Below are 25,989 nucleotides of genomic sequence, written 5' to 3'. Positions count from 1 at the left end.
GGTCAGGGCTATGACAGACCCAAGGCCATTTCCCCCCACATCCCCTCACTGATCTCGGGGCTGTGAGTGAGCCAGTGCCACCTCCCTCTATGCCCTCACTGTCCTCAACATCCTGTCCCCTCATGTCCCCTCACTGGGCTGTGAGGAACCCAGTCCCACCTTCCCTCACTGTCCGCAGCGGCACATCGCCTCGCGTCCCCTCAACTGTCTCCAAAGCCATCTCCCCTCACGGTCCCCTCTCGGGGTCCCGACAGTCCCCCCGCCGCCGCGGGCGCCATTTGGGGCGGGCTGGTTCGACCCGGCTGGGCTCGGCTGTGTTCGGCTCCACTCGGCTCCGTTCGGCCGGGCCGGGCTCGGTTCCGTTCGGCTCGGGCGGGGCGGCCCCTCATGCCCGGGCGGGGCGGTGCCGTTGCCCGCCCAGGGCGGTGCCGTTGCCGGCCCGGGGCGGGCAGCGCGGCTCGCTCCCTCCCTCCGTCCCTCCCTCCTTCCCCGTGACCTCAGTTCCCGGCGGAGCGCGGCCCCAGCGCGGCTCGGCTCCGCTGTGCTCCCGCGGGGCCCGCTCGCCCCCGCGCCCGGCCATGGCGCGCTGAGCGCCGCGGAGCCGCCAGCCCGGGGCCGGCCGGGGCAGCCGGCAGGACGGAGCCGGCAGGACGGAGCGGGCCCGGCGGGCGGGACGGCGCTCGGCCTGCGCCGGGCGGGCGCGGCGGGCGGCGGCGGCGGTGGTGGGCGGAGGCGCCATGGAGCCGGCGGAGGTGAAGGACCGCATCCTGGAGAACATCTCCCTCTCCGTCAAGAAGGTGGGAGCGGGAGCACGGCGGGGGCTGCGGACACCGACCTGCGGTGCTGAAAAGACTAGGCCTGGGGACACCCCCGGGCTGGGGCTGTAGGGGCTGGGGACAGCCCTGGGGAACCCCAGTGCCGGGGCTGCGGGGCTGGGGACAGCCCTGCACTCCGGCGGGTCGGCCGGTGCTGTGCTCTGGTGTCGGTGGTGTGGACAGCCCTGGGAACCCTCCTTGTGCTTGTGGGGACCTCCCTGTGCTGGGTCTGGGGACAGCCGGGAGGACACTCCCTCTGCGGGGCTGTGGGGCTGGGGATGGCCCTGGGGACCCTGCTCTGCAAGCGCTCTGGGCCTGCAGACATCCATGGGGACCCGCCTCAGCTGGTGCTGGGGACAGCTCTGGGACCCCTTACTCTGTCCTGTGGTTGAGGGTGGGGCTGTGGGCCTGGGGACGGCTCCAGGACAGCCGTGGGGGCTGTGTCTGCAGAGGTGCAGGGCTGGGGGACACTCCTGGGGACTCCCCAGGCACACACCAGTGCCATGGGTGTAGGGTTGAAGGACGGGTCCCTGTGGACCTCCTGCCTGAGGCGTGGGGCTGGGGGACAGTCCTACATAGATCCTCACACCCAAGAAACATCCCAGGGATACTGATGAACTCTGGGACAGGAGCGTGGGGTCAAGGGCGCACAGCATCCCCTTTGCCAGAGGTGGACACTTTTCGGAGTGACCTTGGAGACCCCCTGTGCTGAGGGTGTGAGGTTGGACACAGCTTTTCTGGTGGTGAGGGTGGCACATCTGGAGTCACCCTGCCAAAGGGACACCACCAGGGTCACCCCCAGAACCCTCTGTTTTAGCTGACTGGGATATACTGGGATTCTCCTGCCTGGGATTTCCCGTTTCAAAGGACAGGATTAGGGAGACCGTTTTTCCTGGGGCTCTACTCAGGAGAGATTTGGAGTGCAGCCTAAAACCATCTTTCTAAAGGTTCTCCCTCCAGCCAGGCATGTCCTGCGGGAGGCACAGGATAGAGGGGCAAGACCTGGGACATTCTTGCCACGGACACAGGGGATGTGTGGTTCATTCCTGTTCCCTGCTCTGTGCCCTCAAAGCAGGGCTCTGAACATGTGTCCTCTCACCTTCTCCTTGCCCCTTTTTTCTTCTCGGATGGTTCCTTAAAGCCCATCCTGATGATGGAAACATCTGTGAGCTGGCACAGAGGGGCCCAGGATGCTGAAATCTTTGGGAAGGCCAAAGGAGTGAGTTGTAAGGACATGCTGGAAGTTTTGGGTTGGCCCACACATGAGCTCCAAGCAATCTTGAAAAAGAACCCTTGCTCCATTTGAGGAGGCAACGGGCGTTTCATTTGTGTTTGTCCCACGTTTTGGCGCAAAGCTGTCTGGACTTGCTGTTGTTTCTCCAGTTGTTTGGTTTCCTCTGCCTTATGGAATAGGAGTTTTCCTGTGCTCTGCAGTGTGTCCTGACACAGATTCATCCATGAAAACTTGTTTTATGAAGACCAGCATGAGTGAATTCCTGGTGCTATTAAGAAAGGGATGGCTGGACACTGTCTCTGGGGTGTAGGATGGATGTGCAAACCCCTCCCAGCTTTTTTCTTCCATGGATGACCCTGACCTCTGGTCTCTTGCCTTTTTGTCCTCTAAAAATTAAGGATAATCTTATATCTATCTGGAAATCCTTGGATGTTCAGCCTGCTCTGAGCTCTGTCACAATGTTCTGCAACGTTCCTGCCTCAGTTTCCCTGTATATATAAGGAATACAACCTCCCACACAGGATTGGTTGGACATAATTTATTTGCATTCAGAAAATCCTAGGAAGATCACGTTTGGAAATGCTAAAAAATCAACATGTTTATTTTAACTACTGTTGTGATTGAAGAGGACTCTTCAGCTCCAGCTCTGCCAGCACACCTTGGCCCACCCAATCCCTGCCAACTCCTGTCTTGGTCCAGCGGTGAAAATGTTGGGATTTTCTAATCCTGCCTGCTCATTCTTGTTCAGAGCAAAACTCAAGGAAGTGTAGGAGCCTACTTTAGGCTGATGGATTAATTTCTACCATCCCAGTGAAACCAAACTCAGGCCATAGTGAAATTCCACCCTGCTTTTTTACCCCCAGGATGCAGTTCTCCTTCCTCAGGGAAATTCATTATGGAGCTGCTAATTTTTCCTGGTGCTTAACCTCTCCCACTTCAGCCTGAAGTCCCTGGTCCTCTTTTTCCCTGCGAGTGGTAAGAGTAAAGTACTAGGTTAAGGGAGCAAGTGGCTTTGTGCTGGGAAATCCTGCTCTCCGTCATCCTCGTCTTGAGTAACTCCTTGGCACTGGAATTGTGTCATGGGGCTTGGAGGAGTTTTCCAAGCATCCTGCCTCTGATTTCAGAAGCTTCCTCACAGTGTGGGTTGCTCACTCCTTACTTTCACCAGCAATGCAGGTGTGCAATGGAGGATTTGGATGTGTCTGTGGTGATGGTGGGGGTTTTCTTTTCTCAGCTGCAGAGCCAAAGGGGAGGAAACAATGCCTTATTTTCATGGAGCTGCCCAGGGAAGAGCACCCTGTGCTTAGCAGCCTCAGATGGGGAAGGAGAGGAGCAACACAGCCCTGGGAAGGGTCTGACACTCAGGCTGCAACTGTACCTGCCTGTGATTTCAGTTTTTACCAGGTGTTGCTGGATTTTAGGGGTGGGGGATTGTTGCATGTTGGAATCCTGGCTACTGAGAATTTTAGGTTTTCTATGCTGACAGGCACTGATCCCTAAGAGAACACTGCATCTGACTTGAGGTTGTGGAGAAGGCTTCTAAAATTGAATGATAGAACTCGAATTATGAGTGTGTGGATTTTGTACAAATCCACAGCAAAAAAATGCTTCAGTTCCAAGTAAATCCCTCAAACCTCAGTGAACCTCTTATTTTCCTGGAAAGACTTGAGGGATGGAGCAGAGATTTGCAAATGTGCTTGGAGAGGGTAATTCCAACCTGTGGGGTTCTCTGTGTGGTTCCCAGGTCCCTGGTGGGGCGAGAGCAGTGGATTTCTCTGCTGTGGATTTCAGAGGTGTGAGGTTGGAGGTGTGAAGTCAGCCTCCACTGAAAAAAGTGAGGCAAAACACCTAACTTAGACAAAATAGGCTTCTCTAACCAGAGAGATGTCAAGAGGTTTCTGCTCTCGGTGGCTTCAGGAGAGGCTGGGAAAGCTCAGCCACCGGGGAGCTGGGTCTCTGCTTCACTTCCAAGGAAATTGGGAGCATGGTTATGATTTCCCATCTACAGCTTGTCCTCTGTGTCCTCCCTGGGAGCTAAAGATTAATTCACAGTGTGATGCTTTCTGCACACATGGACAGTGTTGTGACCGTTTATTTTCCCTTTTCCCACTCAGTTCCCCTTCTGCTAAGAGGGCTGTGCTCCAGCTCAAATTACTGCGTAGATTGATGCCTAACCCTTGTTTTTTGTGAAGATTTAGGGCTTTATTGTGGCAGAAGGCTGGGGTTGGGCATGTTATGGCTCAGTGTGCAGGCTCTTGTTCACTCAAGGCTTGTTTCCTTCTAGGAGATGATGCTGTGTGTGGTGGCAGTGGGATGAGAGCAGCTTCCTGGTGCTGCCAAGGTGGACTCTAAACATACCAGAAGTGCCAACAATTTCAAATCCATCCTTGGCCAAGCATCTCCTGGTAACCAGGAGCTGTCACAGGTTCCCTGGTCCATGAAGCTGGTGGTTTGTGTTCTCTTGGGTTTTCCTGAATATTCCCTGGGCTCAGGAGGGGTTTAGTGCTCTTCTACCTGGGATTAGGTGGTGAAAATGCAAAGTCCTTAGACAGTGTTATTGTTGACAATTCCAGGAGCTGAATGTAAAACCAGAAAAGAGGTCAGAATCACAGATTTTGGGACTCCTCTCTGATTTTCAGGCTGTTCTTCTGGCTTTGAAGGACACACATTGCCATGAACTCTGGAGCAGCTGATCCTTGGTGCATGTCAATCAGGTGGAGCGGTGGTTTTTGCTGACGTTGCAGGAGTTCTTGCCAAAAGCTCTGGCTCTGCTCTGTTTCTGCATGACTTTGGGAAGGTTTCCACTGCCCTCACAGCGAGTTAATGCGGAGCCTTTGCTGCCCGTCTCCGGGTTGGATTTTTAGCCCTGTACCTTTGAAATGCCTTTGCAGTCTCCTGAGCTGCTGAGCTCTGCCTTGTGACACCTCTGCTTCTCCTGCAAGGCGAGGGAGGGTGGGCTTGGGCATGGCTTAGAGCCCCCGTGTCATGGAGAGGAGCAGGGAGTGCTGGAGTGGAGCATCCCTACTCAAATCACGTAGGTAATGTGCTCATCTCTGCCTGGCTGCATTTATTTAGCCCAGCACAGAGGCAGCAGCTCTGGAGATGTGAAACCAGCAAAGCAATCTCTTGTCTTCTGTTCCCTTTTGAGAAGCACCTCTCTGGCTCAAAGACGACCACAGGGGTTTTAGCTCTGCCAGGGTCTTTCCTCTCATTCACTCACATCTCCCCACTTCTGTTACTGCTGCAGGGACCACATGAAGAGGGTAGTCCTGCCTTTGCCACGTGTACCAGGTTTCCCAGCTGCCAAAAGCCTGGGGGTGAAGTAGCAGCAATCTCATGGAGCTCCTGAGTTGTCCATGAAGAAAAGACACAGGGGTCACTCAGGTGCTTTCAGCAAGTCCACAGATGTGTTTTGGTAGGCCTCCAAGGGCTTTGTCTCTTTGGTGCTGTGGTTCTGCTCTCATCACAGCTGTGTATTGCTTGGATTGCTTGAGTATTTCAAGGTTTATCTCTTTAGAAATTCCTCTTGCCTCATCCCAGTGATCAGGAAGTTTCATCCTTCCTGATCCATCGAGGATCTGCTGGATGGAGATCCATCCTGGCCATCCAGGAGCTGCTCTGGTAGTCACACTCACACCACCACAGGGCTGGTGATGATCCAGAGTTCGTTCTGCAGGTAACTAACTGATGTTTATCCTCCATAACACCCAAAATCAGCTCTGGAGCTGAGGGCAGACAAGCCTGTGATAACATTTTGGGAGTTAAACGATCTCATTTGTTCTCCTCTAACACAAAGCATTTTGCTTGGGAGAGCAGCCGGTTAAGGAGGGTAAATTTGGCTGTGGTTTTCCCAAGGAGCTAAAGGAAAGCCTCCAAGCCTCTCTGCTTCTGATTGCACAATTTTGGTGGCTGTTAAGTGATTTCAGCTTTCCCCACTTCTGGTGAGCTCGTTCAAGAGGTGTAACTGAATGAAGCAGGGGCCAGAGGCCATGGGTGGTGGGGAGGGACTCAAAGCTGCGATACCTGGCGTGTGAGGGAGCAGCAGCTCCCTGGGAGAGCAGCACTTTGCTTGCTTCTGGTGTGTTTGCCGCTGGACTTTTTTTTTTTCCCCCATAAAATGTATTTTTCTGTTATGCTGAGCATGTGACCTTCCTACCTGCCTTTGGTTAGCTCAGGGACCCCTGTTCCCCTGCAGCCAATTCTGTACTCAGCCCCTGCTCTGCTCGCTGTGACAGAGGAACAGGATGCTCCCTAAAAACTCCCACTGGAAAAAATCCTATCCTTGTCTGAGCCACATGTGGGTCCAGCCTGCTGCAAGCTTTGCTGCTTAGAAACAGTGAAGGAAAGCCACAGAAAAGCTTGGGGGGTGTGAGCTGAGATGTGTATGTGTTCCAGGAGGTGACAATCGTGCTGGCATTGGATTGGGAATGCTTCAAAGCTCAGTGTTTCCAGCAAGGAGCAACTTAGCTGTGGGCTTCAGCTTCACTTGAGTCAGGCCCCTGTCCCTCTACATCTCCAGGTTGCTCCACTGGCACTCGTGGTACCTTCCAGGTGCTGATGCTCTGAATGTGCCTGGTGAGTTTTTCTGGAAAAAACCGCAATATCAAGGTGAGGTGCATGAAGTGGGAATCTGGGAACTGAAGCCAGTGCTGGTTTTTAGGAGTTTTGAGTCAGATCATGTGTGTGACCTCCAAAATGTCCTGCTAGAGCTGGAGTTTTAGGGCTTTGTGTTGTACAAATGTATGAGAAAGACTAGTGCTCCTGCCATGGCATTCAGCCTGCTTTTATGGATGGTATGGAAAACTAGGAATTTTCCAGGCACAGGAGTTCAGCCTCCTCTTTATCCATTTGCCATTGAATATCTGTACTCCCTGAGCAGGTGTGAAAGTGACAGTTCTGAGGTGTCTGTCCTGGCCCTTCCCGTGTGTCTTCCCTGGAGCTGTCATTGCTTTGGACAAGGTCAGTTGGCCTTTCTTGTGCTCCCTGGAGCTCTAGGACTGCTTCTGAGGGTGCTCAGCTCTTCCAGCTGGAGAAAACCCCTCACCTCAGTCCATGTGCCGTGGGTGGGAATGAGGGTTTTGAAGCACCTCTCATCTCTCCCATCCCAGTTAAGGAGCTGAGGAATGCAGAGGGTGTTTGTTGTTCTTCCACCGTGTTTGTCCTGCCATGGAAATATCAAGCAGAACAAGTGAAATGGAATTGATGTTGGAAAGCTGCTGGTGAAACATCTGCAGGACAGATTTACGGAGGGGAGATGTGGACTCAGTTGAGCTGTGGCCAGCCCTGAGCAGGTCAGGAGACTATTTCAGTATTCCAATGCGTTTTTAGAATTACTGAAGGGATTTCAAAACCACCACAAGAATGATTAAATTTGGGAATGGGCTTTCCAGAACACCTCCCTGATTATTTGTTGGCTTCCCTTGCAACACAGGAGTTCTGCAGATCAGCCTGGAAATGTTCACACTCATTGAGAACCACTGCAGTAATAGGTTATAAAATTGTGCAAGGAAGAGCCTCTCTCGTGCGTGCCAGCGTGGTGTGGGGCGTGTCACTGCTAGAAAAATGAACTTGTGATTAATAAACAGCAATTAAATCCTCCTCCTCGGTGGGGATGAGGTGCGAGTGTTTCCCAGTGGCAGCCAGGTCTGTTCCTGTTGGACAAACACCCTTCTGCTCCAGGCTCTCCCAGGCTGAGCTGTTGTGGCCTTCTCCCTGAGCAGGTTCTGTCCCAGGAATGCTGATGTTCAGACCTGGCTGGGGCTGTGGAGTGGTCCCAGTGGATGGATGGCTGGGATGCCTTCTGCATGCCAACAGGGCTTCTTTTGGCCACTGGAATGTCTATAAATAGCCCCGGGTCAGGGCTCCAGGCATTGGCCTCCATCTGAGCCAGCCTTCAGCCCTTCCTTCTGGATTTGAGGCACAGAGGAGACAAGGGGAAGAGCATCTGTCCGGAAACCCAGGGATGGTGTTTTTGACCCAATTATTTGCCTCCTTCCTGATCTCTCTGGCTCCAGCCCGGCTCACTGCCATGGCATTGCTGTGTCAGGGAGCTGCTTTGTGGATGCTTCATGAAGTTTGGTCACCACCTCCCAGTCAGGTCTGACTGCGGAGGGAGAGGCTGGTTCAATTATCCATGTGTGTTTTATAACAACTTACAGGAGACTCCACATAAACACTATTAAGTGCCATTTTTTGGGGCAGTGCCACATCACTGCTCCCATCACCATGCTCAGGGGCTCAGGGGCAGGTGCTGGGATCATCCCTCATGATGCTCATGGTCGTGATTCCTACAGGTTTTCATCTAGGCATTGGATCTTTGAAAAACAGCTCAGCTGGACTTTGTTTCCCAGTTGGGAAAGCTGTTTTATCCTAACTTTTCTCTGTGTGTCTTCACCCTTCTTCCCAAGCCAGAAACACCTCCCCATCAGCTTTTGCAAGTCTTTCCCCACCCTGGCCGGAGGGATGACTCCACCCAGGAGATCCCGAGGCTTGCTGTGTCTTGTTTCCTCCCTGGACAGGGTAGCTGGGCAGAGATTCACTTGGCTGATGTCTTTTGGGAATTGTGCTCCAGTGAGCTGTGCCTGCCCCTGGCTGAGCACTGGAAGCCTTTGGTGTTTATTTTGGAGGGAATGGCACCGTCCTTGGGTGCAGTGCTGTATGGGGACACGGTGGCACATCTCAGTGGGAGTGAGCCCTTGTGGCTTCCCTGTGACCCACAGCTCCTAAAAGGCCGTGACTCGGAGTGCCAGAATCCCGATCCCAAACTGCTGAGCGCGTGTTTCCTGCCCTGTGGGCCGGTGTGACCCCATGACTCTGAGCAAAGCACAGTCACAGCGGTCCATCCTCTGGTCACTGATGTGCCACAGGGATGGGGTTGAGCCTTTTGGGGTGGGTTTGCTCTGGTATGGCCGTGGGGCCAGGTTTTCCAGCAGCCTCCCCAGGAAGGGGATGTAGGGGGAGCTGGTTTGTGCAGAGCAGGAGGCTCAGTGCTCCTTGCAGAGCAGCTAAAAGGGACACCAGCCCTTGGTGTAACATAGAATGAGCCCTTCAAAACCTAAACCCCTTCCTGGGGGAAGATTGGGATTTTTCCAAAGAAGAGAAATCAATTTTTGAGGTGGAGACAGGCACCATTTGCTAATAGTTTGCACCCTTGGATGACAGGAGCAGATCAGTCCATGGAGAGGGATGGGAGCTGTGCTGCAGGAAAGAACATGACGAAGTTCTGAGTTATTTTGGGGGAAAGGAGGAAAGAAAAAAGAGGAAATACTTCTGTTTCCTCATTTCTTTTGCTGGCCAGGCTTGGAGTGTCTCTGTCACGAGGAATTCCTCCGGTCAGAGGCACAGACAGGCTCCAAGTTCCCTCCAAACAGACCACCCCAAGCTGTGTCTCCTTTTATTCAGTGGTGAGCTAACAAAATGCCTGATTTATTCTTGTTCCCCACAGCTGTCCCCCACAGCTGCATTTCCCCAATCCAGCACAGAGGCTGCAGAAACACCCAGAACCTCCTCCAAGGGCACCCCAGCTCCCTGCAGAGCCCACAGCCTGGCTGGGACAAGTTGGGAATTTCTGCCTTCAAGTGCTGGCTCATGTCCTGTGAGATCTTTGCTTCTGCCTCAGTTTTCCCAAAATTTGGATATTTTAGTGAGCTCCAGTTCTTGGAGATCATCCCCATGACTCCATCTATCCATCACCCGAGAGATATGGCTCTAAATTATAGGTTTGTTTCTTCCTCTGGTGTCCTGGCTGCAGCTTCAAAGACTGGCTGCAAGTACCTCCTGAATTTTTTCTTAAATAGTGGGATTTTGGGGCATTTTACTCTCTGTGTCAGTCTGGGCTGCCTATGAATAGTGGGAATCTTCTGGAAAAGCTTCCTCCCAAGAATGGATAGGTGCAGTCAAGCTGAAATGTTCCAGGTCTCACCTGGGTGTTGTGAAAGCCCCTGAGGGTCTCCAGAACACCCACAGGTGCCTCTGCAATCACCACCTGGTTGTGTATCTGCTTCCCCAGGGGACTCACCTGCTGGGACAGGGACAGGCAGAGCAGGGCTGTGCCATCGGGCGGGGGAGCTCTGGCTGCCGTTCTCCAGCTCAGCAGTTTTCTCTCACGGAAGGGCTGGGACTAGCTCCGTGCAGGAACACGTCTGGCTCTGCCATCTTACCTAAGAGCTCCAGAGGGATTCAAGGTCTTCAGGCCAGGAGGGTGTTGGAACTCGATATGTTCATACTCTTAAGAGTGTTGTTGGGATCAGTTCCCAGGGGACCTGAGGTGTTCTCTGACCCCTGGCTAACTGCACATCAAGACTGGATGATTTTTCCAAAAGGAGCTTCTCTAGTAATGATTCTGGAGGAGAAACCTGTTTTGGGGGACAGGTCAGACTTGACAAGCACAGTAATGTCAAGTTTTTGGGTTTTACACATCTATCATCTAGTGAGGTTTGGCAAAGACATGTCAGATCACTAAAATAACATATATATTGTCTCTAATATTGTTGTGGCTCAGCTGAGCTGTTCGTGCGCGTTGCCAGCAAACAGCCATGGCCTGTCCAGCTGAGATTACATCCCAGGAGAGTAATCTCCCTGCCTGGATGCCGAGGGTGTGTGAGACAGGACCTAAATAGATCCCTAAGCTCTGGGGGCAGGAGGAGGCCTGTGGGTCAGCTGGGAAGGGATATAGGATTTGGGTCCGAGGGGATTTCTAGGATTTCTAGCAAAACCGAGGAGAGGCCTCATCCATGTCAGAGCCAGAAACAGAGCAGAGCTGGGGTTTATTTCTGCTCTGAACCACTTTGTGGTGGCTGCAGAGGAACCACCAGACCCTGCTGCAGTGTTGGCTGGGAGGGAAGAGGCTGCTCACCATGAGGGAACTTGGTTGTGCAGCCACCACAGCACTGCTGGGCTGTGAGACGTGGGGACCCTGGGCAAGGTTCTTCCTGTAGCTAGTGCCTTTAGGGTCCTCTCAAAACCATCGGCTACACCCTGTAAGTAAAACCTGCAACAGGGTTTAGGAAGCTGAGAGATCACAAAAAACTGTTCAGTGCTGGATATGAGCATTTTGGCACCTCCACCTGCTCCTTGTGGGCTGGAGAAGGCCATTCCAGTCATCTCATGCCTTCTTTTTGCAGCTGCAGAGCTACTTTGCTGCCTGTGAAGATGAGACACCGGCCATCAGAAACCATGACAAGGTCCTGCAGCGGCTCTGTGAACACCTGGACCATGCTCTGCTGTACGGGTGAGCCTGGAGCCCACCTCTGGGGTGCTGCTTTTCCCCATGGACAAAGCCTGGTGTGGAGCTTCAGCATGGGGAAAGCATCCAGGCGGGGATTGGGGTGGAGATAATGAAGCTTTTGCTTAATTTTCCTCTGGGATTTTTCTTCCTCCAGACTGCAAGATCTTTCCTCGGGGTACTGGGTGCTGGTTGTTCACTTCACACGCCGGGAAGCCATCAAACAGATTGAAGTGCTGCAGCACGTGGCCACCAACCTGGGACGCAGTGAGTATTCACAGTGTCCCCAGCTCTCGCTTTGGGGACACCTGGGGAGGCCCACGTTGTGCTGAGGAGTTGGGGCTGCTGGTGGATCGAGGGAGCCATTGGAAGCCAGGTCGCAGGATTGTTAAAGTTGGAAAGGACCTCCAAGATCATCGAGTCCTACCATTAGCCCAGCACCGCCATGCCCACCACTAAACCACATCCCCAAGTGCTACATCACACGTAGTTTGAACATTTCCAGGGATGGTGATTCCACCACTTCCCTGGGCAGCCTGTGCCAAGGAGGTGGGAGTCCTGCCATGACCGTGTGAGGTCTCTGGAAATAATGTCACTGTGCTTCAGGGTCGGGTGCTGAGGTGTAGCCTGGCTTCTGCTGCCCTGAAACCCAAGAGGCTGTGCCCTTGGAAGAGGGTTCCTGGCAGATGGGGAGTCCTGTGGGGCCATGCCCTTGGAAGAGGGTTCCTGGCAGATGGGAGCCCTGTAAGGCCATACCCTTGGAAAAGGATTCCTGGCAGATGGCAGTCCTGTGGGGCCATGCCCTTGGAAAAGGATTCCTAGCAGATGGGAGTCCTTCAGGGCCATGCCCTTGGGAAGGGTTCCTAGCAGATGGGAGCCCTGTGGGGCCATGCCCTTGGGAAGGGTTCCTGGCAGATGGGAGTCCTGTGGGGCCATGCCTTTGGGAAGGGTTCCTGGCAGATGGGAGCATCCCCTCTCACCCCACATCTTGCTGTAGCAGTCATGTGTGTGATTCTGCATTTTCCCTGCTCCGAGTTGTCCATAGCAGATGTTTGGGACCATCGAGGCCACTTTTGACGCAGGACCGTGCCCAGATCCTCTATGCCTGCTTATCCAAACAGCTGCCTTGTCCTGGGCCTGTACTGGTGAGAGCAGAGCTGAGCACAGGCTCTACTGTCACCTCTCTCTGCACCAGAATTTGTGTCAAATCTCACCTGGGCTGATTCGCAGCGATTCTCCCTCAGCTTCTCCCATCTCCCGTCATTGCTGACAGGGCTCCCATCTTGCTGGAGAGACACAGTTGTGTCTCTCACCAATTTTACTCCAAATCATGAATCTCTCAATGGCATTTCCCCTTGCAGATTTCCCTCATAATTGCTCCCCTCAAATGATAAGAATGAATGATCTGAGGGGTTTTAACTAATTCGTGACTCTTTCTAGGCTTGTGTCACTTCTCAGGTGTTTCCAGATAAATCTCTCTGCTGCTCTCCTTCCAGGCCGGGCCTGGCTATACCTTGCCCTCAACGAAAATTCCTTGGAGAGCTACTTGAGGCTGTTCCAGGAGAACCTCAGCCTGCTGCACAAGTACTATGTCAAGTGAGTATCCCAACTCCTTCTTGGGCAACGTTTGATATTCCTCCTTGTCAGAAGCCAGCCTGAATTTGCCAGTGGGGGACAAGCAGTTGATCAGGGTTTGATTTTTCCTTGTGGGATTTATGTGGTTAATTTAAAGGTCCTAGATGTGAACACACTGTCCTCTTATCTCTTTGAGGCCCTGCAAGCATTTCTCCTAGTTCCTGCTTTTACTCTTTATATTTTTCCATGATTTCCAAGGAGCCGCTGAGCTCCTGTCCAGGCACCCAGCTTTGCTGGACACTTGGAAATGTGGCTGTAGCTTATTTTGAGGGACAGCATGTAGTGACTGCCCACAGAGGCAAGGAGTGGGCTGCCAGCTCCAGGGCTATCTATGGCAGCTTGGAGACGCCCCCAAAGAAACAGAAGGGCGCTTGTAGCTGCTCCTCCTCTTTCCCTCATCTCTAAAGCTCTTTTGTTCCTCCCTGCGGCAGGAACGCCCTGGTCTGCAGTCATGACCATCTGACCTTGTTCTTAACGCTGGTGTCTGGACTGGAGTTCATTCGCTTTGACTTGGACCTGGTGAGCGTTTGATCTGTTCTCCTCGCTCTGGGAGAGTGGAATGTGGAGCAGGGGAAGTCCAGGGTGGGACAGATCCCTCTGCTTGGTCCAGGGTGGACCTTCAGCTGAAAACATGACGCTGATGATTTTGGGAAAGACTTTTAGGTCTTTGGGGATCCAACAATGGGATTTATTCCTGTTCATCAGTTCTTCACTGTTTGGAGGAGGAGCAAGGCAGCTGCAGGGCAGATTGATGGGGATAAAAGAGCTGAGCTCTGCAAGTGTGGTACAAAATCCTGGTGTCCCTCCAGAAATCACAAATCCACTGGATAACCTTTGGTAAAACCGCTGGGTTTCCTCTGAGATGGACACTGAGAAGGGACCTTCAAGGACACTGAGAAGGGACCTTCAGTCCCACCGTTTCAGTGGGGTGGCTTTTCCCCCCAGCTGTGCCAGTAACAGTGACTGGAGCCTGACTCTGAGCACATTCCCTGCCCTGCAGGATGCTCCGTACCTGGATCTGGCCCCATACATGCCGGATTACTACAAGCCTCAGCACCTGCTGGACTTCGAGGAGCGCCTGCCCAGCTCCGTGCATGGCTCCGACAGCCTCTCCCTCAACTCCTTCAACTCTGTCACCTCCACCAACCTGGAATGGGACGACAGTGCCATTGCTCCATCCAGTGAGGGTCAGTGGGTTTTGGGGACAGTGTGGACAGGGCTGTGTTCTTCCCACATCCCCTTCAGATAAGGCAGCAGATTTTAGACTGGAAGAGACCAAAGCAGGAGACCCAGCAGCCAGGCTGGAAGTCTCTCCTGTCTTAAATCCTTGGGAGACAGGACAAGGGGGAATGGGTTTAAACTAAGAGTTTTAAACAAAAAGATGGGAAATTTAGATGAGGTATTAGGAGGAAATTCTTCCCTGGGAGGGTGGGCAGGCCCTGGCACAGGGTGCCCAGAGAAGCTGTAGCTGCCCCTGGATCCCTGGAGGTGTCCAAGGCCAGGTTGGATGGGGCTTGGAGCAGCCTGGGATAGTGGAAGGTGTCCCTGCCCATGGCAGAGGGTGGAATTAGGTCAATTTTAGGGTCTCTTCCAACCCAAACCATTCTGTGCTGATTCTTTGCCTCGGACTGGGAGAGAAGGACATCCCCTGCAGACACCCCAGGCCACATTCCCATCCTGGGGGTTTTAGCAAGAACTGGAGGACTCTTCCCCCCAGAGTAAAGGCCAGTCCTGTGTCTGAATGTGGCTTCCAGGCCAGCAGGGACACTGGGCTGCAGGGGAGGTTTTTAACTGTTTGTTTTGCAGTCCAGAGACCCACATGTGCAGGGCAGTAGCTTCCTGAGTCTTCTCTGTGTCTTCAGTCTGGGAGAAAGGCAGCCAGTGGTCTCAGAGGTGTTGGTTTTTCCTCTTGATACATCTTGAGCAGCCTGATAAATCGTCTTACCCACCCCCTTAGCCCTTCAGAGAGGCTGGATGTTGTTCCTGATGACCTGGGCAGACACGTACCTTGTGTCTGCTCCATGAATCTGCTGCAGCCAGAGCAGGGAGCTCCTGTCCTGCACCCACCATGTTCACATAAAGCAGCAGCTCTGCTGATGCTGTTCCTAATCCAAAATGCATTGGCCCTGTCCTGGTTTTTATGTCAGTTTGAGCAAAAGAGATTGTGGAATAGAACTGGAATGGAATGAGCTGTTAGATGGATGCAGGGAATTTGGGATTGAGCCCACACACAGATGGGTTTCCTCAAGACAAGGGTCACCAGTTGCCTTTTATGAGCAAGACAGAGCCAGCAGGTATTAAAGATGCTGAGAATGAACAGCCTGGGATGGGCATTGGTGTTGTTTTAACAAAGGACTTGGAAGCACAGCACTGGTTTGGTCTCACCACATCTGCACTCAGGAAAGGGTTTGATTTTTAGGGACTTGCTCATGCCAAATCTCCGGTGTCCCAGGGAAACTGGAGACAGCACAAGGAGCCTAGAAATAAAAATCACAGAGGAAGGTTCTCTGTCCCCAGAGGTTTGGCATAAGAGCTGTTGTGCTGCACCTCTGGGTTTGCATTCCTGCTCCTCCCTCAGCAGAGCATGTCTTGTGCCAGACATCTCCTGCCTGTCCCTATCACTGGGTGTCCCCAGCCTTCTGGTGGATGGCTGCTTAAAGCTCGAGAGAAGAGAGCTTTGGAGTAGAGATCCAGGAGATTCTGGAGATGGATTTTGGGTTTGGTATCATCTCAGCCTATTCCATGTGTGCAGGCAGTGGCTGGGCTCTGTGTCTCAGTCTCCCCGTGCACAGAGGGATTTGGTGCTGATGTAGGAATGCTGGACCAGGAGCCAGGAGGGCAGGAATTGCTGCTGCTCCTCTGGTGTGGAGGAATTTACCCTTTCCCTGTAACTATTACCCTGCTCATCGTTTCAACAGGAGCATGTCTCTACCCTGAGAGTGTAGGTGGAACTGGGGATTGTAGGATCAGAGGACAAGTTTTCCCCTTTAATCAGATCCCTGGCTTTGCAAACATTCATGAGTCAAACATCACAGTATCTATGGGAGGTAAGTGTGAAGTGGGGAAACTGAGGCACAGAGAGATTAAATTGCTTCCCAGAGAGGATCAAGTCCTAGGTGACATTGTTTATCTGGTTTCGCTTCCCAGCAGCTTGAATAATGGGGCTTTCACCCTTCCCTGGTCCCTTTGTAGCTCCCATAACACTGTTTGTTCCAGAAGGAACAACCATTAGTGCAGCTGGTTTCCATTCATACCCACATTCCCTATTTTCTCTTGTGTTTCAGATACCAGTGGGTGATTGTTTTGTTTCTCCCCATTCCCATCTCCCTCCCCAAATCCCCTTCACACTTTCCCCTCTCCCCCACTTCCCTCCCCACTACCTGTATTTCTAATCCTGGGTTTTATCCCTCATTTTTGTAGATTATGATTTTGGAGATGTCTTTCCAGCAATGCAGACCATGCCCAGCAGAGACTGGGAAGGTGGGACACGCTCATCTCTTACAGCATTTTTGTTTTCTCTCTGCATTGCTGCCCCCTGAGCTTGCTGCATGCTCCCATGTTTGTTTCTTTAACAACCAGCTGCCCTGTCCTGATGGAATTCTGTACAGGCCTGAAATGTGGGATGTGCCAGCTGCCCTCATGCCATGGATTTCCTCTTTGGGGTAAAGCACACAAGGTGCTGACTGAAAAATTGATCCACTATTATTGGTTTCCTGAAAGCCCTGGAAAACAGCTGAACTAAGTCTGCTGCCTTTAATTTTGGGCATTTTGCAGGTATTAGTTTGGGAGGTTTTGTTTTCCCTGGATCATCCTGTCCTGTGCCAAAACTTCTCCCATGAAACCACAATATCCAGCACATGGCCATGCTCACTTTGGGTCACTACATTTGTTACTTTTATTAATTTTACCACTTGTTAAACACTTACCAGCTACCTCTGGCCTTTATGGCCAAGAGCACTTGCCCAGTGAAAGGAATTTGTTCTTCCTCTGCATGCAGCCCCTGTGCATATCCTCCACTGGAGCAGCATCCTCTCTGCTTCAGCCCCAGAGGAAACTCCCACATTCCATCCTTTGCAGCTCAAAGCTGGATGGAGCCTGATGGGACCACCTGAATATTTGGGGACTATTTGGGCAAATCTGCCTGAATTCCATGTGGATTGCTCTTGAGCTCTAACATGCTCCCTCTTTACCTTCTTTCTTACCCCACGCACAGGGATGTCACAGAGGTGGTTTAACCTGTTCCTGGAGGGTACAAAGCAGATTTCCAAACCCAGGGTGCAGCCACAGCTCCAGTGGGTGTGTTGGGTGGAGGCTGAAGCCCAGGGATGCTGGGGGAAGGCAGATCCCTCTGAATTTGAGGATTTAAAACCCGATTAACTTCCCTGGTGGAGCTCCACACTCTCCCTGCTCCAGGGCAGCACTTTCAGTGAGAACAAAATGGAGTTTTGAAATCATGCAGCACGAACTGCCTGGAGTAGAGTTTTACAAGAGATTTCATTTTCCTCCTCAAATCCTGCACTCCAAATCAGTCTGCCAGGGCTGTGGTTCTCTTCCCAAGGGGTCTTTTTAGCTGACTGTGGAAAGGAATCAGAATCATGGAATGGTTTGGGTTGGAAGGGACCTTAAAGATCATCTCATTCCAATCCCTTGTCATGGGCAGGGACACCTTCCACTAGACCAGGAATGGTGCTGGAGAAGAGAAGGGCATGGATAACTTTCCTTTAACCATGATTTTGGATGAATAATAAATAATAATAGTCCAAGCATGACTCCTGCAGCCCTTCTCCATTGCTCTTTTTCCCTCTGAAGACTAACACGGGCCCAGCTGTTTGTGCTCTGCCCTGTCTGTGCTGCCTGCTGAATGCTGTGTCCCCTCTCCAGCACCCTCCAGCCCCCACGTGTGTCTCATGTGAGCAGAGGAGAGCAGCCAGCTCTGTCAGGATTGCTGCTCCATGGGCTGGCTCTGTGTCTGCCCTTCTGGCTGAGCAAGCACCTTCCCATGGTCACGGCAGGGGAGAAGCAGCAGCCTCGTGGCTCGCTGTCACCTTGCTCAGGAGCAATGGCCCCAGGACCCCTCAGACTCCTCCCACAGACACCACCTCTGCTCTCCATCGGGCTGCTGGCTCCTGGGTGACCGAGCTGTTGTGTCCAGGCATTCTCTGAACTGCAGAGGGGGTGCAGGGTCTCACACTGGCCTCCCTGTCCATCCTCGCCAAGAGCTGCTGGCACTGCCAGTGGCGTGGTGCCCACACAGTGCCCCGAGCCCCCGGTGTGTGGCTTGGCTTGATCTGGCTGTGTCCAGGAGCCGGCGCTGATCCGCTCTTCCACCCTGTCCTGCAGACGGGGACCTGACGGACACGCTCAGCTGCCCGCGCTCCGCCGCCTCGGAGGCCAACGGCAGCAGGGCCGCGGCGAGGAGCCCCACGCAGCGCCACAACCCCTTCAACGAGGACAGAGCCGAGGCGCCGTCCTCCGCCGACACCACGCCGGTGCACGCGGCCTCCCGGGACAAGGCAGAGGCCACCCCCGAGGGAACGGACCAGTCCGAGAGCTGCACGGAGCTGGAGGTCATCAGGTAGGGACACAGCTGCTGGCCTCAGAAGAGGTGGCTCCTCTTGCTGAGGATGCGCCACCTCTTCTATCCCAGCCAGGACAGTCTCTGTGCTGCAGCCTTTATTCAGCCCTGTGGGGCTGGGCTGGGTCCCTTGGGCAGATTCCACATCACCCCCTTTCCCCGCCAGTGTGCGTCAGAGGGCTCAGAGTAATCCATGAGCGTTTATTTGGAGCTCTCTCCAGCTGGTGGCAGCTTTGCAGCAGCTCTGGGGCTTGGATCTTGTCTCCCATCCTGTCCCTCCTCCTGTTTGTCGGTGAGCTGTGGCCAAACCTGTCATGGGAGATGCCTCTGCAGAGCTCCTGGCCAGGGTTTGGGTGTTTGACTCCTGCAGGGGAGATTCCCCAAGGGATCCCTCAGAGCCCTCAATCCAGACAAAGAGCTCAAGGCTCTGTCTGCTCCCACCCAGCGATGGGGACTCCCCAGACCCGCCCAGCAGGGCTGTGCTGGAGCACAGCAGCTGGGTTTTACACATCATCCCACATGGGGGAGACGGAAGGGGAGCACTGGGCTCGCTTCCCAAACAGGGGTGACCTGGCAGCACTTTGGGTGCTGTAGGTGCCAGAGCACTTCTGCAGCACATCCTGGTGTGCTCCAACCTGCATCTCCCTCTCCTGGCATGTGGGGACACAGTGTTGCCACCTCCAGAAACCTCCTCCCTTCCCAGCTTCTTGATCTCAACCAGGGATTTCTCCCACGTCACTTCAGTGCCGCAACCATTTGTGATCCCTTTACAGCTGAAAGGAAGCCCAAGGTGCTGTGTCAGCAGTGACACCTCTTTTTGGGATAGGTAGGAGAAAGTGCCCATACCTTGTCTCATGCAGACTGGCACAGAGATGAGGGCTCTGCACGGCTGCACACTGAGTGATGTTCTTGATTAGAAGAATTTCTCTGCAATAGGGAAGATTGCGAAGGAATGTTGTTGGACCCCCGTGCATATTGCAGAGTCTAAACAGGCACAGTGGGTGACGTTCTTCTCTCCCACAGGTTAGCCAAGAAGAAGAAGACAGGCAAGAAGAAGAAAGTGAAGCCTGAGGAGGCCGTGAACAACCCGGCACCTGCAGCGCCCGAGGCCAGCGGGGACAGCGGCGTCAATGGGCTCAGCGACAGGGAGGAGCTGCCGAGGGACGGGGAGGATCCGCCGAGGGATGCAGGCCCCGCTGCCCCGGGCAGGCCAGAGGAGGGCGGGGAGCGCGCTGCCCTTGGCCCGCTGGCCCTGCGCATCCCCGAGATGAAGGACACGTCCATGGAGAGCGTGGGGCAGCCCCTGAGCAAGGTCATGGACAGGCTCAACGGGCAGCTGGACCCCGGGGGCTGGAACGCCGCCCTGGAGCCCTCCGGGCAGCCCTTTCGGACCGGCACGCCAGGGGAGACCCCGGATGGATCGTCCTCTGGCGACTTTAGCGAGGGGATTTCAGCCCCCATGGACTTCTACCGATTTACCGTCGAGAGTCCAAACGCTGCTGCACCAGGTGGTGGCCACCATGACCCTCCAGGGCCTGGCCAACCGCCACATGTTTCTGGTAGCCCTGAGGCTCCTGAAGAAGAAGAAAGCAGAGAGGGAGAAGCAGTTGGGGCAGTAGAGAAGTCTGAAAGGGCGAGTGATGAACCTCAACCTAGCCAGACAGAAACCACCAACCCGCAGGCTCTCTGTGAGCCCAAGGAGGAGCAGCCCAGCCCTTCCCTGAGCAGCGCTGAGGACTCTGGGGTGGAGGAAGGGCAGGGCAGCCCCTCGGAGCTGACCCATCCCTCCGAGTTCAGGTGAGGAAGGGTTTGCTCAGCAGGGAGGGCATCTTTGAAACAATCTTGAGCTCAAGTTGACGCCTTTCTGTTTGTCCTCGGTTTGGGGGGCAAAGCCCATCCTTCTCCAGGATGAAGAGGCGGCACAAAGGGTCAGGAAGAGAAGGCCTTGGGGAGCTAACAAGTGCCCAAATCATGGACATGTTCAACAAGGAAGGGGATTGCTCTTCCTGGACTCACCCAGCCTCACATCCATGTCCACCCTCTGCTGTCTCTCTCCGCAGGGTGGATAACAACCATCTCCTCCTGCTGATGATCCACGTCTTTCGGGAGAACGAGGAGCAGTTGTTCAGGGTAAGGGATCTCCATCAATCAAAAGATCAGCTCTGTGCCTGCATCAGCCCAGGGCTGAGAGCTCTTTTCTTTCCATGCAGATGATCCGAATGAGCACAGGGCACATGGAAGGGAACCTACAGCTGATCTACGTCCTGCTGACAGATTGCTATGTGTACCTGATCCGGAAAGGTATCTCATCCCTCAGTGGCAGGGAGGGAGGCTCCATCCGTGGCCTGTCCATGGATTAGGCCATCATTGCCTTCACTGCCAGTTCCCTTGAGTCCCATGGTCACAGCAGGGAGCTCAGATTGCCTTGTCCCCCAGGAGCCCTGGGACACGTGTCCCGTGGCTCTGTGCTGCCTGGGCCATGGCTTGGTTTGCAGGTGCATCGCTGCTGCTGCTGCTGCAGAGGGGGTGCTGTGCCCCCCTTCATGTGGCTCTCTGTCTGTGCCAGGGGCAGCGGAGAAGCCGTACATGGTGGAGGAGGCCGTGTCCTACAATGAGCTGGATTACATCTCGGTGAGTCCGGCCGGGGGGAGCAGCTCTCACCTGTCCACGGGTGAGGGTGTGTTTGTGTCCATGGAGAGTGTTCTGGGCAGTGAACGTTTGAGACTGGGAGAGCTGGCAGTGATGCCCCTTCCAGTGCCACCTCTGTGGGTGCCTACCTTGCTCATGTCTTTGCGTGGGCAGCAGAGTGACCACTGACCCTCTCCCCGGGGCCAGAAGCCTGGTCAGCCCTGCTCTGTTGCCCCTCATCCTGTGCCTGGCCTCCCTAACCATTGCTGTGTGGCACAGGTTGGGCTGGATCAGCAGACAGTGACCCTGGTGTGCACCAACCGGAGGAAGCAGTTCCTGCTCGACACTGCCGACATGGCTCTCACCGAGTGAGTGGGAACTGGTGTGGAACTCTGGAATTCTTGGACTTGGGGACAGTGGGAGACTCCAGAGACAGCCCTTCATAACAGTCCTGCCACCCGTGAGGGGTTGGGGACTGGTTTGATGCCACTGGCTGAACCCAGCTGACAGCTGGAAATGCCTCAGGCATGGATACAACCAAAGTATCTTCCCTGGATTAACAGTTACTCGACCCCTCTGTCTGAGCTTTGGCACTCTGGGCAGTGCAGACCATGTGTCACTTGTGTCACTTGGTATGAGCAGGGATGAGCTTCAAGGCATGTCCCCAGCTCTCTGTGTGTGCTGGCAGCTCAGGGAGGTGACCATCAGGTCATACTGGGATTTGTGCTGGGATGAGGGACCACCTCCCGGTGTCACCTATTTCCTTTCTGGAGTTCAGCCTTTGCAGCCTCCCATCACCTTTGGTCTGTAGGTTGATTTTGCGACTCTGTGGTCTGGAAGACCAGAGGCCCACAAGTCCCTTGGGCACCAGAGTGTATGGGGGAGATGAGGGGCTGTTTGCCCCAGCCTTGTCAGGGATCTCTGCCTCCCTCTCAGGTTCTTCCTGGTCTCCTTGAAGTCAGCCATGATCAAAGGGTGCCGGGAACCCCCTTACCCCAGTATCCTCACGGATGCCACCATGGAGAAACTGGCACTTGCCAAGTTTGTGGCACAGGAGTCCAAGTGTGAGGTGAGTTTGGATATCGCTGCCATGACTGCAGGTGATGAAGGCTCACAGGAGACTCCCTTGACTTCTCCTGGTTCTTACAGGCGTGCAACGTGGTTGTGCGTTTCTACGGCCTCGTTCACTGGGAGGACCCCATGGATGAGGCTCTGGGACCTGCCAGCAGCAGCTGCTCCTCTGCAGAGCACGCCGTCACCAAGGACGGCATCCTGCACTACAAGGCAGGCACCTCCTACCTGGGCAAGGAGCAGTGGAAGCCCTGCTTTGTGGTGCTCAGGTGGGCACTGGGGCTGTGGGGCAGGGCTGAGGTCAGACAGGGCTCTTGGCAGAAGGTGCTGGGAGCAGTTTGCTGCCTGGGAGGTGGAGAGGACTCATCTTCCCACCTAAAGGGGCCAAGCCACCGGTTTGGTGGCTAAAGCCACTGTTTGTGGGTGCCCAGCAGCAGGAATGTGACCCCACAGGGCTGCGTAGGTGGAGGGCAGGGCAGGGGTGGCTGTGGGACCAAAGGCAGAGCTGGGCTGACTCCAGTTACCCCCTCTCTCATCTTCCCAAACGGCAGCAACGGGATCTTGTACCAGTACCCAGATCGCACGGACGTCACCCCTCTGCTCTCCATCAACATGGGGTGAGTGGCTGGTAGGACACAACACCCAGACTCCATGGGGATCTGGGGAGCAGGAGCTACTTGGGATGTCCAGGAGGGGTTCCAGGCTGGATCATGACCTGGTCCATGCTGCAGGAATCCCAGCTGCTCCTGCCTGGGGGCAGGTGCCCATTTGTTTTGGCTCCAGGGCATGCCACTGGAAATGCGCTCATTTCCTTCCTTGGATGGGGCCTTGGCCTCTGAAGGGTGATGCGTCCCTCCAGGAGCCCTGCTGGGAGACCCACTGTGCTCAACTCCAGCTCTCCTGCAATGTCAAGAGCCTGGAGATGGTCCTTGGAGCAATCCCAGGGGATGTCACAGATGGGAAATGAGTGTCTGTTGGGAACAGGGGTGAGGTGCTGCCCAGGGAGGGCAGTCAGAGGCTGTTTTCAGGCTTGTGCTGGCCCATCCATCCTGCTCATCTCCATCCTCCCCCTCTCTCCCAGTGGCGAGCAGTGCGGGGGATGCCGGCGCTCCAACACCACCGACCGGCCCCACTCCTTCCAGGTGATCCTGACGGACCGGCCCTCCCTGGAGCTGAGCGCCGAGAACGAGGAGGACATGGCAGACTGGATGCAGTACTTCTGCCAGGCTGTCTCCAAAGGGGTGAGCTGGGGACAGGCCCCGAGCGTGGGTGCTTTGGCCCCCTCCTTTGCCCAGAGCCCCTTCGGCGCTGCTGAAGGGAGCAGGAATGTCTGGCAGGATGGAGCAGGCAGCTTTATCCTGAGCCAGGAGGGTTTCCCCACAGGCCACCCCATGGAGATGTGGCTCCATGGTGCCAGGTTTTACCTCCCCTTCCCCACCCCACGCAGGTGATCCCCCAGGGTGTTGCCCCAACGCCGTGCGTTCCCTGCTGCCTGGTGCTGACGGACGAGAAGGCTTTCACGTGCCACGAGGACTGCCAGACCAGCTTCTTCCGCTCGCTGGGCACCGCGGAGCTGACCGACGTCACCGCCGTCTCCACGGAGGCTGGCAAGGAGTACTGCATCCTGGTGAGGGCAGGGCTTTGGACCCGCTGGCCCGGGGCTGGGCGAGCACCCAGTGCTGACACCTGGCCTCTCTCTCGGTTTAGGAGTTTGCTCAGGACAGCAAGGAGTTCCTGCCCCCCTGGGTCCTGTATTTTAGTTGCACTACAGAACTGGAGAGGTTCCTGTCAGCACTGAATGTGGCGTGGAAGAACATCTACCAGGTGAGCATGTGGGCCTGCCTCACACCCTCATCAAGTGAGGGAGGGCAGAGGGATGAATTTGTCCCTGGAGGGTGAACCCAGATTTCCCACAAAGGGCAGGAGGGCCAGGGAGCTCCTCTGGGTCCATATAATCACAGGATATGGGATTTAGAGCCTGGCAAGACAAGCCATGAGCACCCAGTGCTGGCAAGGGGAGTGGGAGGAATGTGGTCAGCCCTGCTGTCACCATATCCATGACACAGGCTGCTTGCCCATGTGGATTTGGGGTGGTTTTACAGAGAGGGAGAAGTGACTGTTGTCCGTTCCCCTCCTGACACCCCACACCCATGTTTCAGGTCGATCTCCAGCACAAGGCCATTCTGGATGCTGCTGTGAAGAAGAAATGTGAGGATGCCCAGAGCCTCATCGACAGCGCCTGGCAGCGCAGCGACAGCCTCTGCCGGGGACGGGCCGAGCGGGACCCCTGGTGTTAACCCTGCCCAGGGGAGGACAGCACACGGGGACCCACTTTTGGGGATCAGGGCCTCTATTGGGCTAACTGGCACCCCAAACCCTCTTGACATCGCTTGGTCCCCACCAGGGCCGTGCCTGCAGCGTGGACCCCGCGCTCTCCACTGAGCCAGGGACATCCAGAATGGTTTGGGGAGCAGCCGGACACTTCACCACCTGCACCTTCCTCCTTGTCCAGCTGCCATGGGGCAAATAATTTGCCTTTCACAGAATAATGTCCCAGTAGTAGTGAGGGAGAGGGTGGGAGCAGGGTGAGCTGGGACGAGCATCCCCGTTCTGGTGGGGAGCAGGACTGAGGACTTGTTCATTTTCGAACAGAGTCGGGGCGAGGCGGGAACACTCAATCGCTGCCGTGCATGTTTTGTTGCTCATACAATCACCGCTGTGTTGGGAGGGGTCGGCACCGCCCCGCCTCCTCCTGGAGAGCTCACCCAGGATGTCCGGACACCACTGAGCCACTCTCAGCCTGTCCAGGAGATTTGAGGCTAAGGAAGAAGGAACAGGGCCAAATACTTGGCTTAAACGTGGTTTTAGGAGATCTCAGTGGCCGATTTGTGGTTTGAATGCTGACCCTGTGCACTGGGGAGAAGAGATGGAGTCCCATGTTCTTCAGGTGTCCTGAGGGACATTGTCGCGTGGCTACCACCAAACACGTCCCCATCTCCTCAGCTCACTGCATCCGAGGCCAGCGAGGACCCCTCGCCACTTGCGCTCCACAACGAGCACTTTGGGGCACAGCCCCAGCTTTTAAATAATATTAACAACAATAATAATAACCCGGAGACCTTCTTATGTAATATAAGTTCACGGGGCCTTTTTGTGGGAGGAAACTTACGTGACTGAATGTATATGTACATACATCTGCTTCCTTTCCCCCCTCCCCAAATAAATAGACCTTGGTAACTCAGCCTGGGCCCTGTGCTAGATTCTGCCACTGGGGCTGCTGCTGCTCCTGCCGTCACTTTGGAGCCTGTGGGATGGCTCTGGGCAGGGAGAAGGGGATTTGGATGAAAAGAGGGGAGGATGTGCACCTCCAGCTCCTCCCTGAACCCCGGCAGTGTTAACCCTGCCGTGGGAGATGTTTGTGGCTTCAGCTGGGAATTACCCATCAGGACGCAGAGTCTTCATGCTTTGTCCTTTCTTATCCCTGGATCCAAGAGATAATCCCAGTCCCCTAGATTCGAGAGATCTAGTCCAGTCTAGAAAAGAAAGAAACAGCCATGGGGCCAACCGCCAGCATCACCCACTGTCCCCATAAACCCTCCTTGACTTCTGGCATCAAAACAAAAGTGTTGGGGATGTTGGGACTGGGACAGGCACTGGCAGGGGAGGGGTCTGGGGTGTGGGGGGTTCACACGTCCTGTCCCTCAGCAAGCACCGCAGTGCCTCGGCCACGGAGGTCCCGGGGGGTGCCTGCGCGGCCCCAAAAATAGGACTCCAGGGCGGGGGGGCGGGACACCGACATTCCCCACCC

At 54.7% G+C, this 25,989-nt stretch overlaps 1 protein-coding gene across 2 annotated transcripts; it reads left to right on the top strand.

The window, feature by feature from the left end:
- The first annotated feature begins 420 nt into the window (after nucleotides 1–420).
- PLEKHM2 (pleckstrin homology and RUN domain containing M2) lies at nucleotides 421–25,422 on the top strand. Of its 2 annotated transcripts, XM_068171657.1 has the most exons (20): nucleotides 421–797; nucleotides 11,172–11,278; nucleotides 11,430–11,539; nucleotides 12,769–12,868; nucleotides 13,339–13,426; nucleotides 13,908–14,094; nucleotides 16,328–16,387; nucleotides 18,248–18,482; nucleotides 19,506–20,279; nucleotides 20,543–20,612; nucleotides 20,693–20,783; nucleotides 21,049–21,113; nucleotides 21,390–21,478; nucleotides 22,047–22,179; nucleotides 22,260–22,450; nucleotides 22,733–22,798; nucleotides 23,263–23,422; nucleotides 23,629–23,808; nucleotides 23,889–24,005; nucleotides 24,341–25,422. In XM_068171657.1, the coding sequence occupies exons 1-20, from the start codon at nucleotides 738–740 to the stop codon at nucleotides 24,476–24,478; spliced, it is 3,021 nt and encodes a 1,006-aa protein (XP_068027758.1). In that variant the 5' UTR covers nucleotides 421–737; the 3' UTR covers nucleotides 24,479–25,422. The 2 variants fall into 2 exon arrangements, with proteins under 2 accessions (XP_068027758.1, XP_068027759.1); XM_068171658.1 differs by lacking the exon at nucleotides 16,328–16,387 and having other exon boundaries at nucleotides 422–797.
- The last annotated feature ends 567 nt before the right edge of the window (nucleotides 25,423–25,989 follow it).

The sequence above is a fragment of the Anomalospiza imberbis genome, chromosome 23 (genome assembly GCF_031753505.1).
Source record: "Anomalospiza imberbis isolate Cuckoo-Finch-1a 21T00152 chromosome 23, ASM3175350v1, whole genome shotgun sequence".
Taxonomy (NCBI): Eukaryota; Metazoa; Chordata; class Aves; order Passeriformes; family Viduidae; genus Anomalospiza; species Anomalospiza imberbis.
This window is presented reverse-complemented; position numbering and strand designations above follow the sequence as displayed.